General features: G+C 45.7%; 2 protein-coding genes across 11 annotated transcripts in view; both read left to right on the top strand.

The window, feature by feature from the left end:
- Positions 1 to 7,818, top strand: part of snapc4 (small nuclear RNA activating complex, polypeptide 4) — a 59,788-nt gene extending 51,970 nt beyond the window's left edge. For 3 of the 5 annotated variants that reach the window (XM_072240417.1, XM_072240414.1, XM_072240418.1), the window contains one exon: positions 6,307 to 7,818. The gene's annotated coding sequence lies outside the window, so the exon portion shown is untranslated. The remainder of the gene's footprint in view (positions 1 to 6,306) is intronic. The other 2 variants (XR_011882836.1, XM_072240416.1) reach the window with 2 other exon arrangements.
- A 2,650-nt stretch (positions 7,819 to 10,468) lies between these two features.
- Positions 10,469 to 16,757, top strand: part of card9 (caspase recruitment domain family, member 9) — a 46,216-nt gene continuing 39,927 nt past the window's right edge. The window contains exons 1-3 of one of the 6 annotated variants that reach the window (XM_072239990.1): positions 10,469 to 10,536; positions 12,599 to 12,816; positions 15,632 to 15,769. In XM_072239990.1, coding sequence (XP_072096091.1) covers positions 12,627 to 12,816; positions 15,632 to 15,769 — 328 coding nt within the window. In that variant the 5' untranslated portion in view covers positions 10,469 to 10,536; positions 12,599 to 12,626. Of the gene's footprint in view, positions 10,537 to 10,598; positions 10,663 to 12,186; positions 12,333 to 12,598; positions 12,817 to 15,631; positions 15,770 to 16,757 lie in introns of those variants that run through there. The other 5 variants (XM_072239988.1, XM_072239989.1, XM_072239994.1 and 2 more) reach the window with 5 other exon arrangements.

Below are 16,757 nucleotides of genomic sequence, written 5' to 3'. Positions count from 1 at the left end.
GAATCTCAAGGAAGTATATAGTATACACGCTTTTATAATAAATTTACTTTGAACTTTGAGAAATTTCAGCTAAGGCTCCTGTAGCACCACCTCAGTGGTATCAATGAGAAGAGGGCATGTCCTGGGTTGATAAGAGTTTTTAATAATGGATGCTGCTTTTTGGATGCATCGTCTTTTGTAGGTGCGGGGAGGCTCGTGCCCATAATGGAGCTGACTGAGTTGAGAGCTCTTTGCAGCATGTTCTAATCCTGTGCAGTAGCCACTCCATATCAGATGGTGATGCAACCAGTTAAAATCCTCTCCGTGGTACATCTGTAGAGATTTGCGAGTATCTTTAGTGACATACCAAATCTCCTCAAACTCTTAATGAAATATAGCCACCGTCGTGCCTTCTTTGTAATTGCGTCAATGTGTTGGGCCCAGAACAGTTGATACCCAGGAACTTGAAACTGCTGTCCCCTTGACTTCCCCTTCCTGAAGTCCACAGTCAATTCCTTGGTCTTGCTGACGTTGAGTGCGAGGTTGTTGAGAATACCACTCGGCCAGCTGATCAGTCTCACTCCTGAACGCTACCTCATCACCTGAAATTCTGCCAACGATAGTTGTCGTTGGCAAATTTATAGATGACATCTGAGCTGTGCCTTGCCACGGTCATGGGTGTAGAGAAAGTAGAGCAGTGGGCAGGGCATGTCTGTTTGAAGTGTGTCAATGTTGATCCTCACTGAGCTGTGGTCTCCCGGTGAAGAAGTCAAGGATCCATTTGCAGAGGGAAGTACAGAGGCCCAGGTTTGGAGCTTGCTGATTAGAACTCGGTATGATTGTAGTGAACACTGCTATAATCAATAAACAGCAGCCTGACATAGATATTACTGTTGTCCAGGTGATTCAAGGCTGAGCGGAGAGCCAGTGACATTGCATCCGCTGTAGACTTAATTTTGGTGATAGACAAATTGCAGTGGGTCCAGCTCCTTGTTTAGGCAGAAGTTGATCCTAGCTATGGCCAGCCTCTCGAAGCACTTATCACAATAGATGCATGTGCCACTGGGCAATAGTCATTCAGGCAACTAACTCTGCTCTTGGCGTCGGTATGATCGTCGCCCTTTTGAAGCAGATGGGAGCCTCCAACTGCAGCTGCGAGAGGTTGAAGATGTCCTTGAACACTCCTGCAAATTGGTTGGCACAGGTTTTCGGAGTCCTGCCAGGTACCATCAGGGCCTGACACATCCAAGATAGAAACAGTCACCAGATGCTACTGGGAATCACACAGGTCTACTTTTATTCTCCTTTTTAAAGCATCCATGAAAGGCGCTGATCTCATCTGGGAGTGAAGTATCACAGCCAATCATGATAAGGTCTGCTTTGTAGTACGTAACATCCTGCAACCAAGTCTGGAATGCATCCAATTCCATCTGTAACCTCAGTCAAATTGTTTTTTTGTTAGTATAAACAGCCTTCTGTAGGTTGTACCTGGACATCTTGTGTAGTTCTTGGTCACTGGTCTTGAATGCCACAGATCTAGCCCGTAGCAGACTATGAATCTCCTGGTTCATCCATGGCTTTTGGTTTGGATATGTCCGGTATGATTACAAAGGCACACACTCATCCACACCGGTCTTGAAGTCGATGACAACTGTGGCATATTCGTTCAGATTTGAAGATTAATCCCTGAACATTGTAGAGTACATCGACTTTGTCCTGTAAGTGCTCCACCTCCCTCCCTTTGACCATACCCTCTTGATCATCACCACTGGTGCTGCGGTCATTAGTCTCTGCCTACACACTGGGTGTAGAAGTACAGCCAGGTGATCAGACTTTCCAACGTGTGGGTGTGGCTTGGCACCATAAGCTTTCTTCATGGTGGTATAACAGTGGTCAAAGGTGAAAAGTAAAAGTGGCAGGCCGGCAAATCCAGGGCAAAAATCAAAAAGGGCCACTTTTCAACATAATTGTATAAGGGCTAAGAGAGTTGTAAGAGTGAGCCTGAAGGCTTTGTGTGAGCATTCGTAACAAGGTGGATGAATTAAAAGTGCAGATTGTTATTAATGAATATGATATAGTTGGGATCACAGAGACATGGCTCCAGGGTGACCAAGGATGGGAGCTCAACATTCAGGGATATTCAATATTCAGGAGGGATAGACATGAAAGAAAAGGAGGTGGGGTAGCGTTGCTAGTTAGAGAGGAGATTAACGCAATAGAAAGGAAGGACATTAGCCGGGAGGATGTGGAATCGATATGGATAGAGCTGCATAGCACTAGGGGGCAGAAAACGCTGGTGGGAGTTGTGTACAGGCCACCTAACAGTAGTAGTGAGGTTGGGGATGGTATTAAACAGGAAATTAGAAATGTGTGCAATAAAGGAACAGCAGTTATAATGGGTGACTTCAATCTACATGTAGATTGGGTGAACCAAATTGGTAAAGGTGCTGAGGAAGAGGATTTCTCGGAATGTATGCGGGATGGTTTTTTGAACCAACATGTCGAGGAACCAACTAGAGAGCAGGCTATTCTAGACTGGGTATTGAACAATGAGGAAGGGTTATTTAGCAATCTTGTCGTGAGAGGCCCCTTGGGTAAGAGTGACCATAATATGGTGGAATTCTTCATTAAGATGGAGAGTGACATAGTTAATTCAGAAACAAAGGTTCTGAACTTAAGGGTAACTTTGAAGGTATGAGACGTGAATTAGTTAAGATAAACTGGCAAATAACACTTAAAAGGTTGATGGTGGATATGCAATGGCAAGCATTTAAAGATCGCATGGATGAACTACAACAATTGTTCATCCCAGTTTGGCAAAAGAATAAATCAAGGAAGGTAGTGCACCCATGGCTAACAAGGGAAATTAGGGATAGTATCAATTCCAAAGAAGAAGCATACAAATTAGCCAGAAAAGGTGGCTCACCTGAGGACTGGGAGAAATTCAGAGTTCAGCAGAGGAGGACAAAGGGCTTAATTAAGAAGAGGAAAAAAGATTATGAGAGAAAACTGGCAGGGAACATAAAAACTGACTAAAAGCTTCTATAGATATGTGAAAAGAAAAAGATTGGTTAAGACAAATGTAGGTTCCTTACAGACAGAAACAGGTGAATTGATTATGGGGAGCAAGGACATGGCAGACCAATTGAATAATTACTTTGGTTCTGTCTTCACTAAGGAGGACATAAATAATCTTCCGGAAATAGTAGGGGACAGAGGGTCCAGTGAGATGGAGGAACTGAGGGAAATGCATGTTAGTAGGGAAGTAGTGTTAGGTAAATTGAAGGGATTAAAGGCAGATGAATCGCCAGGGCCAGATGGTCTGCATCCCAGAGTACTTAAGGAAGTAGCCCAAGAAATAGTGGATGCATTAGTGATAATTTTTCAAAACTCTGTAGATTCTGGACTAGTTCCTGAGGATTGGAGGGTGGCTAATGTAACCCCACTTTTTAAAAAAGGAGGGAGAGAGAAACCGGGGAGTTATAGACCGGTTAGCCTAACATCGGTGGTGGGGAAACTGCTAGAGTCAGTTATCAAAGATGTGATAACAGCACATTTGGAAAGCGGTGAAATCATCAGACAAAGTCAGCATGGATATGAAAGGAAAATCATGTCTGACGAATCTCATGGAATTTTTTGAGGATGTAACTAGTAGAGTGGATAGGGGAGCACCAGTGGATGTGGTATATTTGGATTTTCAAAAGGCTTTTGACAAGGTCCCACACAGGAGAAGAGGGTGCAAACTTAAAGCACACGATATTGGGGGTAAGGTATTGATGTGGATAGAGAAGTGGTTGGCAGACAGGAAGCAAAGAGTGGGAATAAACGGGACCTTTTCAGAATGGCAGGCAGTGACTAGTGGGGTACTGCAAGGCTCAGTGCTGGGACCCCAGTTGTTTACAATATATATTAATGACTTGGATGAGGGAATTAAATGCAGCATCTCCAAGTTTGCGGATGACGCCAAGCTGGGCGGCAGTGTTAGCTGTGAGGAGGATGCTAAGAGGATGCAGGGTGACTTGGATAGGTTGGGTGAGTGGGCAAATTCATGGCAGATGCAATTTAATGTGGATAAATGAGGTTATCCACTTTGGCGAAAACAGATTATTATCTGAATCGTGGCCGATTAGGAAAAGGGGAGGTGCAACGAGACCTGGGTGCCATTATACACCAGTCATTGAAAATGGGCATGCGGGTACAGCAGGTGGTGAAAAAGGCAAATGGTATGCTGGCATTTATAGCAAGAAGATTCGAGTACAGGAGCAGGGAGGTACTACAGTTGTACAAGGCCTTGGTGAGATCACACCTGGAGTATTGTGTGCAGTTTTGGTCCCTTAATCTGAGGAAAGACATCTTTGCCATAGAGGGAGTACAAAGAAGGTTCACCAGATTGATTTCATATGATGAAAGACTGGATGAACTAGGCTTATACTCGTTGGAATTTAGAAGATTGAGGGGGGATCTTATTGAAACGTATAAAATCCTAAAGGGATTGGACAGGCTAGATGCAGGAAGATTGTTCCCGATGTTGGGAAAGTCCAGAACGAGGGGTCACAGTTTGAGGATAAAGGGGAAGCCTTTTAGGAGCGAGATGAGGAAAAACTTCTTCACACAGAGAGTGGTGAATCTGTGGAATTCTCTGCCACAGGAAACAGTTGAGGCCAGTTCATTGGCTATATTTAAGAGGGAGTTAGATATGGCCCTTGTGGCTAAAGGGATCGGGGGTATGGAGGGAAGGCTGGTACAGGGTTCTGAGTTGGATGATCAGCCATGATCATACTGAATGGCGGTGCAGACTTAAAGGGCCGAATGGCCTACTCCTGCACCTACTTTCTATGTTTCTATGGTCAAGTGTGTTGTGTCCTCTTGTTCCACGGGAAATGTTGTGGTATTTGTTCAAGACTACTTCAAGCTGGGCTGGTTAATATACTCCAAAATGATAGGGAAGGCACTAAAGTACAGTTTCATGCCAGCTGATTGTCGTGCTCTGCTCCTTCAGTGCCTGACGTTGGCCTGAGGTGGAATGTACACTGCTCCCTCAGCAGATAAAAAGGATCACATTTGACTGCTAGATGTTCTGGTTTGGGTGAGCAAAACTGAGACAGAACTGCCACGGCTGCACACCGCAATGAGTTAATCATAAAGCATACTCCACGTCCTCCACCTTCAAAAGACTGAGCTACCTTGTGTTTGCAGTGAAGGTGAAACCATTGGGATGTGGCGCTGCAACTGTAATGGGTGTGGACAGTCATGTTTCCATGAAGCAAAGTACAGAACAGTCCCTTATGGCCCGCTGGTATAGCAATCAGAGACTGGACATGCATCAGCAGGGTAGTTGGCAGTTGGAGTCTAATGCCTCGATGTTTCAATCACATCTGTAAACCAGTGTGACATCCCTGCCTCCGTTATCTAAAAGGGGAACTGCGCTTGCAACCTGAGTCTGTACATTTTTGAGCATCACTAGATTTTTAAAAAATGTTTTCAAACAATGCTGCTTACTGAAGTATCCGTGGCTGTGACCATGGATATCAGCTGTAGTAGTCCTAAACGGGGATGTTTGATGATCCCATCAGAGCTGCCTGCAAAAAGTCGCCACCTATTGTCACCATCTTAGGGGTTTGAGGATGACTAACAGGAATGTCAGTTCTGATAAGAAAGCAAGTTATGAAAGTTGGGAAGTTTGATAGCAAGTCAAGATGCTATGATACGTCTGGACAGGACAATAAAAAAAGTAAAACAGCAGGTCATTCAGCTACAGTGTTGGACCCAACATGATGCTTGCTTAAACCAATCCCATTTTCCTCCATCTTTCTACTTCTCTCTGTGCTTAGTTTGTCTAAATACATCTTAAACATTGCAATGATACCAGGTTTCACCACGTCTCTGACATTACCATCCTGTGTTTCTAAAATCAAAACTTCCCTCAAAAATATCCTTTATCCCATTGAGCTTAAATTTATGCCTTTTGGCATTTGACATTTCTACCCAGGGAAGATGACTCTCTGCATTGATCTTCAATACATTTGACAGCTTTTGACACTTCAGAGAAAGCAATCGCAGTTTATCCAAACTCTACTTATAGCTCATTGACTCCAAACCAGACGACATCTTGGTGAACTTTGCTTACTTTTTGCACCCGCTGTAAAGCCTCCACATCCTCCCTGTAATGTGGCGACTAGAACTTCACCCAGCACTCCAAATATAGCATGACCAAAATGTGTACCATTACAACATGACATACCAAATTTTATACCCAGTGCCTCAATCAATGAAGGGAAGTATGCCGTATACGCTTACTGCCCTATCTTCTTGTGCTCCCACTTGCAGAGAACAATGGACTTGCAGCCCAAGATCAGTGGAAGCAATTCTGAGTTACCCGCAGTGCTTTGGATGGAAAGTCTATTGAATTGACCTGAAGATAATTCCAGCTGGTTTCAGTGTTTCTGCTGCCCTGTTGTCTTTTTGTTTTACCTCTTAAAGATCCTGCCACTTCACAGTTTCATTTTACATTTGACATTCCAGCATCCAGCCCCTCATAGTTGTCCAATTAAACAGTGGGATGGAAATAGCAGACAGCTTGAAACTGGCAGTCACTCCTGTGGACGTGAGCACAGGTAGGAGATCACAATGTGAAGGCGACTCACGATGTTGGAGGAAGTGCATGTTGCTTCACCCAGATGATGGCTGGCTGGTGGCGCAATGGCATCAGCGCCGTACTCCAGAGTGAAGGCTCCTGAGTTCGAATCCAAGTTGGGCCACTCCCCGAGCACGCTTTCCATCCGTGCCGAGTTGAGCATCGAGCTAGCCACTCAGCCTCGTTTAAAAAAAAAAGAGGGTCGAGTCAGGAGCGTTCGTATCATGACCCGGTTAATCCAAAAGGAGACCAATCCCTGACACCACGCGCCAGGCACTAATGGTTGACTGGTGCGACACGCTAAAAAAACCCAGTTGATGGAAAGGGAAGAGTTGCAAAGCTTGTGGCTGCATGGGAAAGTACCGTAAGATGGTAAGTAGTTTAGAGGAAGTACTCAGTAATTTAATGGAATACTGAAAGAGGAGGAGAGTAGCAATGTGTGTCAGGTAATCGAATCTTGATGCAGCTGGTGGAAAGACTGAAATTACAAAGGCTGGTCCATTAAGACGGGAGGTGGAAGATGAGGACCAGGAGGGAAATGGGTGAGAGCAGAAATGTGGGATGGTCCTTGTGCATTCATTGGCCTATAGATCTTGCTCAATAACAAGCTGTGTGGCTGATTTATTTCAAATACAAATCGTTTAGAATAAATGGGGATGGCACTGCAAACTGTCCTCATTTGAAATAGAAATGAGCATTTAGAGTACTTGTTGAGGACTGATTGTCTCTGTGCAGCTCTTTGTCCTTTCATGAAGTTACTCAGAGATCATCAAGCATTTGTGGAGAGAGAAGCAACATTTCACAGCGCTGACTTTTCTGGGATTTTTCTTCCAAGGACTAATGCAAATGTACTTTATTTCCAGGCATGATGGTTTTGGTTTCTCAGATTCGCTTCATGTGTAAGCAAGAGTATATCCTGTGAATGGAGCAGAAAGTGAGGGCCAGTGCAAAGACCTCTCCAAAACTAAATCTCCAATGACTGACATGGAGTTTGTATAGACAGCTGGACGGAAGGGATCAAATAATGTTTGTTGATAGTTTCTGTTATTTTAATGATGGTGGAAGGTTGCTTCCTGCAGTTGTGACACTGTGAATTGCTGTTTTAGGGAACTTCTATATAAAACAATTGTACAAAACCCTGGGCCCTCTAAATTTTTTTCATATGTACGTGGAAAAAATAAAATATTCAAAACTGGTTCTTTAAATTCCCTGTGTTTGTTTTTATTGGACTCAGAGAAGATATCAAAAAAAAAAGAGCTTTTTCCAGAATTTCACTGTTGTCTGCAAGGAGTTTGTATATTCTCCCTGTGACTGTGCTGGTTCCTGGTGCTCCAGTTTCCTACCATGTTCCAAAGATGCTTGGGTTACTTAATTGGTTACATGAGTGTAATTGGGCAGTGTGGGCTCACTGTTACAATGCCATAAATAAATAAAATATCCTCGGGGACATTGATTCATCACACAATACAATCAATATAGCAAATATTCTCACCAGAGTCTTTACCAGTTAATGAGACCCTAGAGGAAGATGACACTCAGAAAAAGAAAGAAATCTTCCTCAATCTTGAGGTCCTGATTCTTCCTTTCGCATGAGAGTCTGCTTCCCTTCCAGAACCAAACCTTACCGAAACAGAAAAGCTTTCAAAATTTCTTCACCCCCGGAAGCCACTGGAGGAATTGAAAGCCAGTACAATGGTAGATGGAAATCTGGTGGGAATTCGCAACCGGTAGGCCAGCATCGGCAGGGATACACAGCTTGACTTTCTCATCACACACCCAATCCCAATCTCAAGTCTGTCAGCAGGTTTATCTGATTTGGTGAACATTGCAGAACAGTTCAAATCTCTGCTAGTTTCCACAGGCAGGTAGTGTTTATGATCAGAAACTCAAGCTGTTGTTTATCCTCTGGACACCCCTGATTAGACAGTATGATGAGAGGGAGCCAGTTAACATTTCATTTGATTCCCTTAAGGTCGCTGATGATAAGAGTTCCATTTCCCTGCTGTGGCTGGTTTACCAGCTGAGCGTTCCTACCAGATTTCCATTTACCATTGTATTGGTTTTCATTTTTCCCCTGCCTGTGAAGAAATTGTAAGGCCTTTACTGTGGCAGTAAGTTCTTCTTGAAGTGGTGTGCAACTCTGGAGAGTCAATAGCCTCAGTGAGTGCACGGCTTCCTGTGCATGTGCAACTGAGACAATGTCTGCGAGGGTGCAGCCAGGTCTTTGAATGTGAAGAGTGACACCATCCAAAGCAAAGCAGTCTGATGTCACACGGACCGACCATCTCTGCAAACGGTGCTTCCATCTCCAATGCAAAATGCAGCACAGCAGCCCAGAGGATTCTGCAGCATCTCCCTGGTGTGTCACTTAACCCTGTTTAGGACAAGGAAGCAGAGTGGGGGTGCGCCATCTCTCAGTTTACTGCCATGATGCTGAATACTGAACGTATACCAGTTGGCAATTTGTAACCTGTGTCCCCCTTCTACGTGGTATTTCCCTGAAGAGAGACCGGCCAAAGATGAGGCTGTGAGGGAAAGTCTTTTCATGGTTCCTTCACAATTTTAAATCTCTGTCCTTTCACTTTCTTAATTTCAGAAGCAGAACTTTGGCTTTTCATTGTTCTCGCTATTAACAGCAGGGTTCCAGATTATTTGAAACGTGCCTTAAAGCAGTTCAGTAATCAAATAGTTAAAACGCCAAATGAATAAATCTCGATAAATAATCAGTACTGAAAAGGAGAAGTGTGCGCAGTCAGTTTATTCCCTACTTTCACCACCATCACCCGCTGTGCAAAGTGTGACAGACACTGGGAGGCACAGTCTGTGTGCAGATACAGAGTCAAGTTCCCACCTCCAACCTGAAATACTAGCCATTTCACTTTCCACAATCGCTGGCTCACCTACCCAAAGTTTCCGGCATTTTCAGGGAAGTTATAACCTGTTCATTTACGGTGAGAACTGTGAAACCAGAGAACGAGGCTTGAATTGAAGAGGGCGGGGGAGAAATTCCAAACGATAGAAACAATATTTCAGGTCACCTGGTTGTCCCTAAGACACTGGCTCTTAGGACGATAATGGACGTTTCCTCCAAGAGGATCACAGCCTTGTCATGGTCTGGAGGCTTGCATACCTCAATGACCCGGAGAGCTATGCTGTCAGGAGTCAGGGCTTTAAGCTTTGGCTCTTGGTATGGTCACCCATGCCAAACAGGTCAAAGGGTAGAGGCCAGACTACGAGTGGTCCGCTGACCCTCCAGGTTCGGGGGCTCAGCTCAGGGCGAACAACCCCGACCGGTCAAACAAAACTGTTATAGAAAAAGCAATGAAGAATAATTCCGCATCTGTGGGCGACGGTATTCCTAAGTCTCCACCTGGGACTTAGGCGACCGACAGTAAACCGAGAGGAAACTACTGCATGATGAAGGGAGCCCCGAACGCCGCCAGAGACAGTGTACCTTCATTGCTGCCCTAAACGCCATCGGCGTAACGAGCAAAAGAAGAGAAAACACAATTAAGTATTTCTTAAAGAATGTGATTATTAATAATTTCAGGTATAGTGGGTCTACACTCAGGGCTACAAGCAGTGGATGCCAAATTAATATTTTCAGCATTTGAATGTATTTTGCTGGTCCAGATGTCTGATTTGCTCGCCCACTACCGCATCACTGTACACCTCGAAGCTAAAGTGTTTATTTTATACGGATAGGGGTTTCGAGGAGACAGCACAGGCTCGGTGGGTTGAATGGGTTTAAGCCGTGCAATTCAGTAATTGTGATAGTAAGTGACTCTGCGGTGGAGTCCCAAACGTGAGAGATGACCTCACCAACTTCATTCCTGTTTACAATGCGTCAAGACTTCCTCTTGCAGAAGTTGTGCGCTGTTCAAACTCACTGCTGCTTCATTTCTTGGTTCCCAGCCAATAAGGTAAGTGTTTTGTGTAGTGATCTTTTAAAAAAATTGTGTCCAGGGCACTAGGGGCGCTGAGAACTTGTGCATTCAGGGTGCTGAGAGCCTCGGTCCCAAGAAGGTGAGAGTTTCTTTAAAGATCAGGTAAGAGACGTGGGTTTGCTAGTGAGCGGTATGCCTCACGTGTAGTGTCTATGGGTCACACTGGGTCCTCCGAGGAAGGAAGGTGTGGGAGTGAGATACATTGTGGTACTGAAGGAGGGCAGAACCACTGTTCAAGAATTCCAGCTTTGGTTCAAATTTTAATTCAAAGTCCATCCGCTACTGACCTTATTTCAAGAAAGAATACAGTCTCCGAATCGAAGGACGTTCACCAGCAACTTTGATGTGTGTTGCTTGAATTTCCAGCATCTGCAGAATTCCTGTTGTTTGCACTTATAATAGAGTTTAGGATAAATTTCTTTATACAGTGAATCAGTGACATTCGTTGCCGCAGACAGATGTGGAGGCCAGGTCCTTGAGTATATTTAAAGCGAAGATTGATAGATTCTTTTTTAGTAAGGGCGTCAAAGGTTACGGGGAGAAGGCAGGAGAATGGATTTGAGAGGGAAAATAAATCAGCCATGATGGACTGGCAAGGAGTAGATGGGCTGAGTGGCCTACCCCTGCTTCTATTTCTTATGATCTTGTGGAAGAATTCCCTGAAAGGCACCGACTAAACTTTATATCTCAACAGGCGTCCATCTCCACGATCGGGGTAAGTTGGCAGTTTCCCCACATTAACTGCAACTACACTTCAAAAACTGCAGGGTTTTGATTTGAGTGAAATATTTTTGACAGCATCTGATATTTAAAAACAAACGCATAGACTTTATCTCAAATATAAACCGCGTCTGCGTCTTCAGGTCAACAGCACTCATTCATGTCGTCGATCGCGGCAACAATTCAAATAACTGCAAATATATTCTCGTATTTCACATGATCAAAGTTCCTGTGGGACCCTAATCCCAATGAAGTCGGCGAGTGACGCACGCACGCACACACACACTGACCCTCACTGGGAGACGGGTCCCACACACACTGACCCTCAATGGGATCGGGTCCCACACACACTGACCCTCTCTGGGAGACGGGTCCCCCACACACTGACCCTCAATGGGTTCGGGTCCCACACACACTGACCCTCACTGGGAGACGGGTCCCACACACACTGACCCTCAATGGGGTCGGGTCCCACACACACTGACCCTCACTGGGAGACGGGTCCCACACACACTGACCCTCACTGGGGACGGGTCCCACACACACTGACCTTCACTGGGAGACGGGTCCCACACACACTGACCCTCACTGGGAGATGGGTCCCACACACACACTGACTCTCACTGGGGGACGGGTCCCACACACACACTGACCCTCACTGGGAGACGGGTCCCACACACACTGACCCTCAGTGAGTTCCACATCCGCTGGTAAGTGAGCATCATAACCTGTACACACATTCCATTCGTCGCCTGATTTCACAGAGACCAAAGCAGCAGCTTTGATGCCAGGTGCTTCTTCTCGTCGGAGATTGAAGCGTCCACCTTAATTTGGTGAAATGGGACTCTGGGGGGAGATTGTCTGAGTGAGGGGGCGGTTACTGAGCAGCACCGAGGCAATGTTTCAAAAGATGCGAACTCGCATGAGCTTGTTTATAGGACATTAAAGTGAAACGTTTGTCTATAAATCAGCATGAATGGAGCTTCATTTTTGACGAGGGCGTTGTCTTGGACAGTTAGTGAAACGTGATACTCTGTTTAGAGTGAAAACCGGTATGTGATGCGCTGTTCGACCGGTTTACTTTAGCCGCCAAATCACTGGCTTCCTAAAGCAGGGTTGAATGGAGATGTGGCGTGAAGGAGGGGGTTTAGCATCGGCTACAGGGTCGGCAACATTCAGGGGCGGGATTGTTATATGCTGGGACACTGAGAGAGAGTGTGAGGGTTAATGGTCAGTAAAGGCGTGGGGGTGGGGGGGCCGTCACGGTAAAGTGCTGGCGGGTTATTTTATGACCTCCTGACGCCTGCGTTCTGTTCAGAAGGGATCCGCTCGGAGATTTGGGCAGAATGTCCGACCATCAGGAATCCGATGCCGAAGAGTTGTGGAACACCCTGGATAACTACAGGGCAAGACTCACCTCAGTGATCGAGCCCTACAGGATTACACCCTACCTCCGCCAGTGCAAGGTCCTCAATCATGAAGACGAGGAGCAGATCTTCAACGACCCCAACCTCGTCATCCGAAGGCGGAAAGTGGGTGAGTCCCGTGGAGGGAGGGCAGGACCCTGAAACCCCCCTCCCACCCCCCCCCCCGGTTAGGTCATAGTGTCCGACCCCGCGAAAGGTGAGAGCCTATTATGTAAGATTCAGACCATTTCCAGCTATGGTCAGCGCTCCTTGTTGGATCCTGATTTTTTTTTCTCTGTGTATAAATGAGCGAGGCGTAAAGGATTTTACGAGCCGTAACTATTGAGAGGACTTGGTGAAGGGGCATCTCAGTCCGGGCGGTTAGGTCGGAGACTCACAGGGCGTGGAGCTGTCATCATCTCCTGGGCCTGGTCTGGGTACTCTACCTTGCTCTGTCAGTGTTCATGGCTGGCTTTAGGACCACGGGAGATCCTCCAAATTAATAATTGATTCAGAAGTGCCCTTCATCTTACACAGGGCAGGTACCGAAATAGTTCTGCCCGGGGACACCCGCCTTCCTGTCCGGGCATCCTGACAACCTCTGAAAGAAAGTTAATTTAAAAGGGGTCTCAGTGGCCTCACCTGCAAACTTTTATTAGTTCCGTTCAACCATACCAAGGTCTGTATTTTGGCCAGGACCACACTTCATAAATAACTTTCGCATCCAGGGTAAAAATGACTAATTCAAGGAGGCATAACTTTTAAGGTGCTGAGAATAACATTTAGATGTTTGAGGCGGGTTTTTGACGGAGAGTGGCAGGCGCGTGGAATACGCTGCCACTGGTGGCGGTAGAGGAAGATACATTAGGGACATTTAAGAGATAGAAACATAGAAAACCTACAGCACAATACAGGTCCTTCGGCCCACAAAGCTGCCACAGATAGGCACGTGGATTAAATAGAAATGGAGGACTATGTGGAAGAGAGGGGTCATATTGATCTAGGAGCAGGTTAAAGGGTGGGCACATCATTGTGGGCCGAAGTTGTACTGTGCTGTTTTCTACGTTCTTTTCCTTCTCCAAATGACCACAAGGATTGGTGATCTGTGTGAAAGCGTGCCTCTTCACTAAGTGTGACTTCCCAACAGGCCCTAATCTCTTTGTGAGTTTCATTAATTAAAATACTATTTGCTGCAGTAATAATCCATGGCTTGGCGCAGAGGTGGAGGAGCTGCTTTTAAAGATGCATCAGACTTATAAGCGGCACTTTTCTTAGTACTCTACTGACGAGCAGGTGAATTCTCCTGAATAACATTCGTTCTTCAATTCGGCACTTAAGCAAATAATCTATACCCGCGGGATCTTCCTGTGCACAGATCCCCATGTCTTACATCACAGTGTAGTGACTCCATTTCAAGGATTAGTTGTTAAGTATCTTGGGACGTCCTGAATTATGAAAGTTGCTATTGAAATGTAAATAGCCCTGCAGTCCAGGAGTGCTGTCTGAATCCGTAATCTGCTGATTTTGAATGGAGAGTGCTGGACATAGAGAAGGGAGCTGGGGGCAGAGTTGGTGCAATTGTCCTGTCGTTATCAGGAACCTAATGGGGGCAAAATGCCCCATTTAGGGCGGCACAGTAGAATAGAGGTAAGGGTAATGTTATTAGAGCACCAGAGACCTGAGTTCAATTCATACTCTGCCTGTAAAGAGTTGATACATTCTGAAAAAGGATCTAGTGCTTTCAGCCGTGTACAGATATCGAATTGAACCGATAGTTCGATGACAAACTCCGCCATCTTCATCAGGGATGATGCCTGGGCATGTCTAGTCGGGTGGTATTTAGATCCCCGTCGTCCGTCCCTCCTGATTGGTTAGACCTCATCCAATCAGTGTTGCGCTGTCTCACCTTCTTTACAATCGAATTCCAGTTCTTATTTAGAGCGAGATCCTCGTCTTTCTTTATTAAAATTATTTCCCTCTAGTTTTATTTGCAAGCGCTAGGTTCTGCTACTGCCGATTTCTCCGGGTAACCCAAACGGATACACCTCCTGTGCTCCTCGCTGTGGATTCCCACCGTGCCGATATACGCTACTTTGGATTCACAGGGAATCCTGTAAATGTCAGCTGTACTAAGTCCCAGGTCAGCTTTTACCCACATAAGCTGTGATTTGAGCTTCCTTATGGGCTTGTGGATGGTATTAATCCGATATTTCTTCAGATTCCTGGAAACTGTCACTACCGCATGTCTTCCCCATATTTCAATGGTTTCTGGATCGCCAGGACCCTGGCATTTATAGGGATTCCCCTTGAATGCGGAGCAGCGTATATCGGCCAAATGGAATGGCTTTAGGATTGACATCGATGGCACAAAGCTACTGTGCCACGCCAATGGCTTTTGAGACCGCTTGTTGAAGCAAGCCTTTGAAATAAAACCAGAGGAAAATAGTTTTAACCAAGACGAAACTCTCGCTCTAAGAAAGAACTAGAATTCGATTGTAAACAAGGCAAGAGAGCAGAAACCTGATTGGATGAACACTAACCAGTCCGGAGGGACGGACGACGGGGTATAAATACCACCGGACTAGACATGCCCAGGCATCATCCCTGATGAAGATGGCGGAGTTTGTCATCGAAACGCCGGTTATAATCGATATCTGTACCCGGCTGAAAGCCCGAGAAGAATTTATTCGTTTATACGTTCTCCTCGTGACCACATGAGTTTCCTCCAGGTGCTTCGGTTTCCTCCCACATTGCAGAGAAGTACAGGCTAGTGGGTTAATAGGGCAGTGTGGGCTCGTTGGGTCAGAAGAGTCTGGTAACTGTACTGTATCATCACACAGGTAAAATTATCCAGGCCTATGGCAGCCTGCCACAGACGTTCCAGTGGAGCTGAGGACCTGTGTAGTGCACATGAGATACTAACCAACTCCCTCTTGTGTCCGCAGGCATGCTGCTCGACATTCTCCAGCGGACTGGCCGCAAGGGTTACATCGCCTTTCTGGAGAGCCTGGAGCTTTACTACCCTGACCTTTACAGGAAGATTACAGGACAGGACCCCACTCGCACTTTCTCAGTTATCCTAGGTGAAGAAAAAAATACTCTATAACTTTGACCGCCTTCTAGTTTTGTACTTAATTAGGACTGAATTCTTATCTACCTGTCGATCTACCCATCTAGTTATCTACCTACCTACCTATCTATCTAACTACTTGTCTATCTATTCAGCATAGTAACAAGTCCTTCCAGCCCGCTGTCTTTCATTCACACCAAAGCTGGAGTTCACTCAGTGCTCTTTCCTGAAGTTCACCACTCGCTGCTCTCGTGCTCCCTGACCTAAACTTGTTCTTGGTTCGCTAACCTCGCCAATGGAAAATTTTGATCCAGTTTCAGGAACCTGCAGATGCTGGACATGTGAAGCAACCACAGTAAAGGTATGGCCAATGGAATGTGGCCATCCCTGGACCTTAGTCTGTCTATTGAGAAGCCAGGGGACAATGCAATTGGTCAGTGAGCCTAGGATCAGGAACAGGAACAACTGTTCAGAGTGACAGGACCCACTGGCAAGAGGGTCTGTTTATTGACCATGGCTCAGTGAGTAACCTGTTTGTTTCTGACACCATGGGCATAAACTCCACTTGAAAGATCTGAATAGAAACCGTGGTTAATGCTCCCAAATTCCTGGGGCACTGTCTGAAGCACTACAGTGTTTTGCCAGGTGCTCCATCCGACTTGTATCTCTGGACACCACTTAGTCACTTAGTTGGCCAGGCAGCATCTAGGAAAATAATACAGTCGACGTTTCATGCCCAAGCCCTTCGGCAGGACTGGTGAGGGGTCTTGGTCCGAAACATCGACTGTACACTTTTTCCATCGATGCCACCTGGCCTGCTGAATTCTTCCAGCATTTTGTGTGTGATGCTTGGATTTCCAGCATCTGCAGATTTTCTCTTGTTAGTCACTGAGTTCATCATTTTATATAGGACCATAAGGCACAGGAGCAGAATTAGGCCATTCAGCCCATTGAGTCTGTTCCACTATTCCATCACGGCTAATTTATTACCCTCTCAACCC

This window comes from Mobula birostris, chromosome 22, assembly GCF_030028105.1.
Source record: "Mobula birostris isolate sMobBir1 chromosome 22, sMobBir1.hap1, whole genome shotgun sequence".
NCBI classification, from domain to species: Eukaryota; Metazoa; Chordata; class Chondrichthyes; order Myliobatiformes; family Myliobatidae; genus Mobula; species Mobula birostris.
This window is presented reverse-complemented; position numbering and strand designations above follow the sequence as displayed.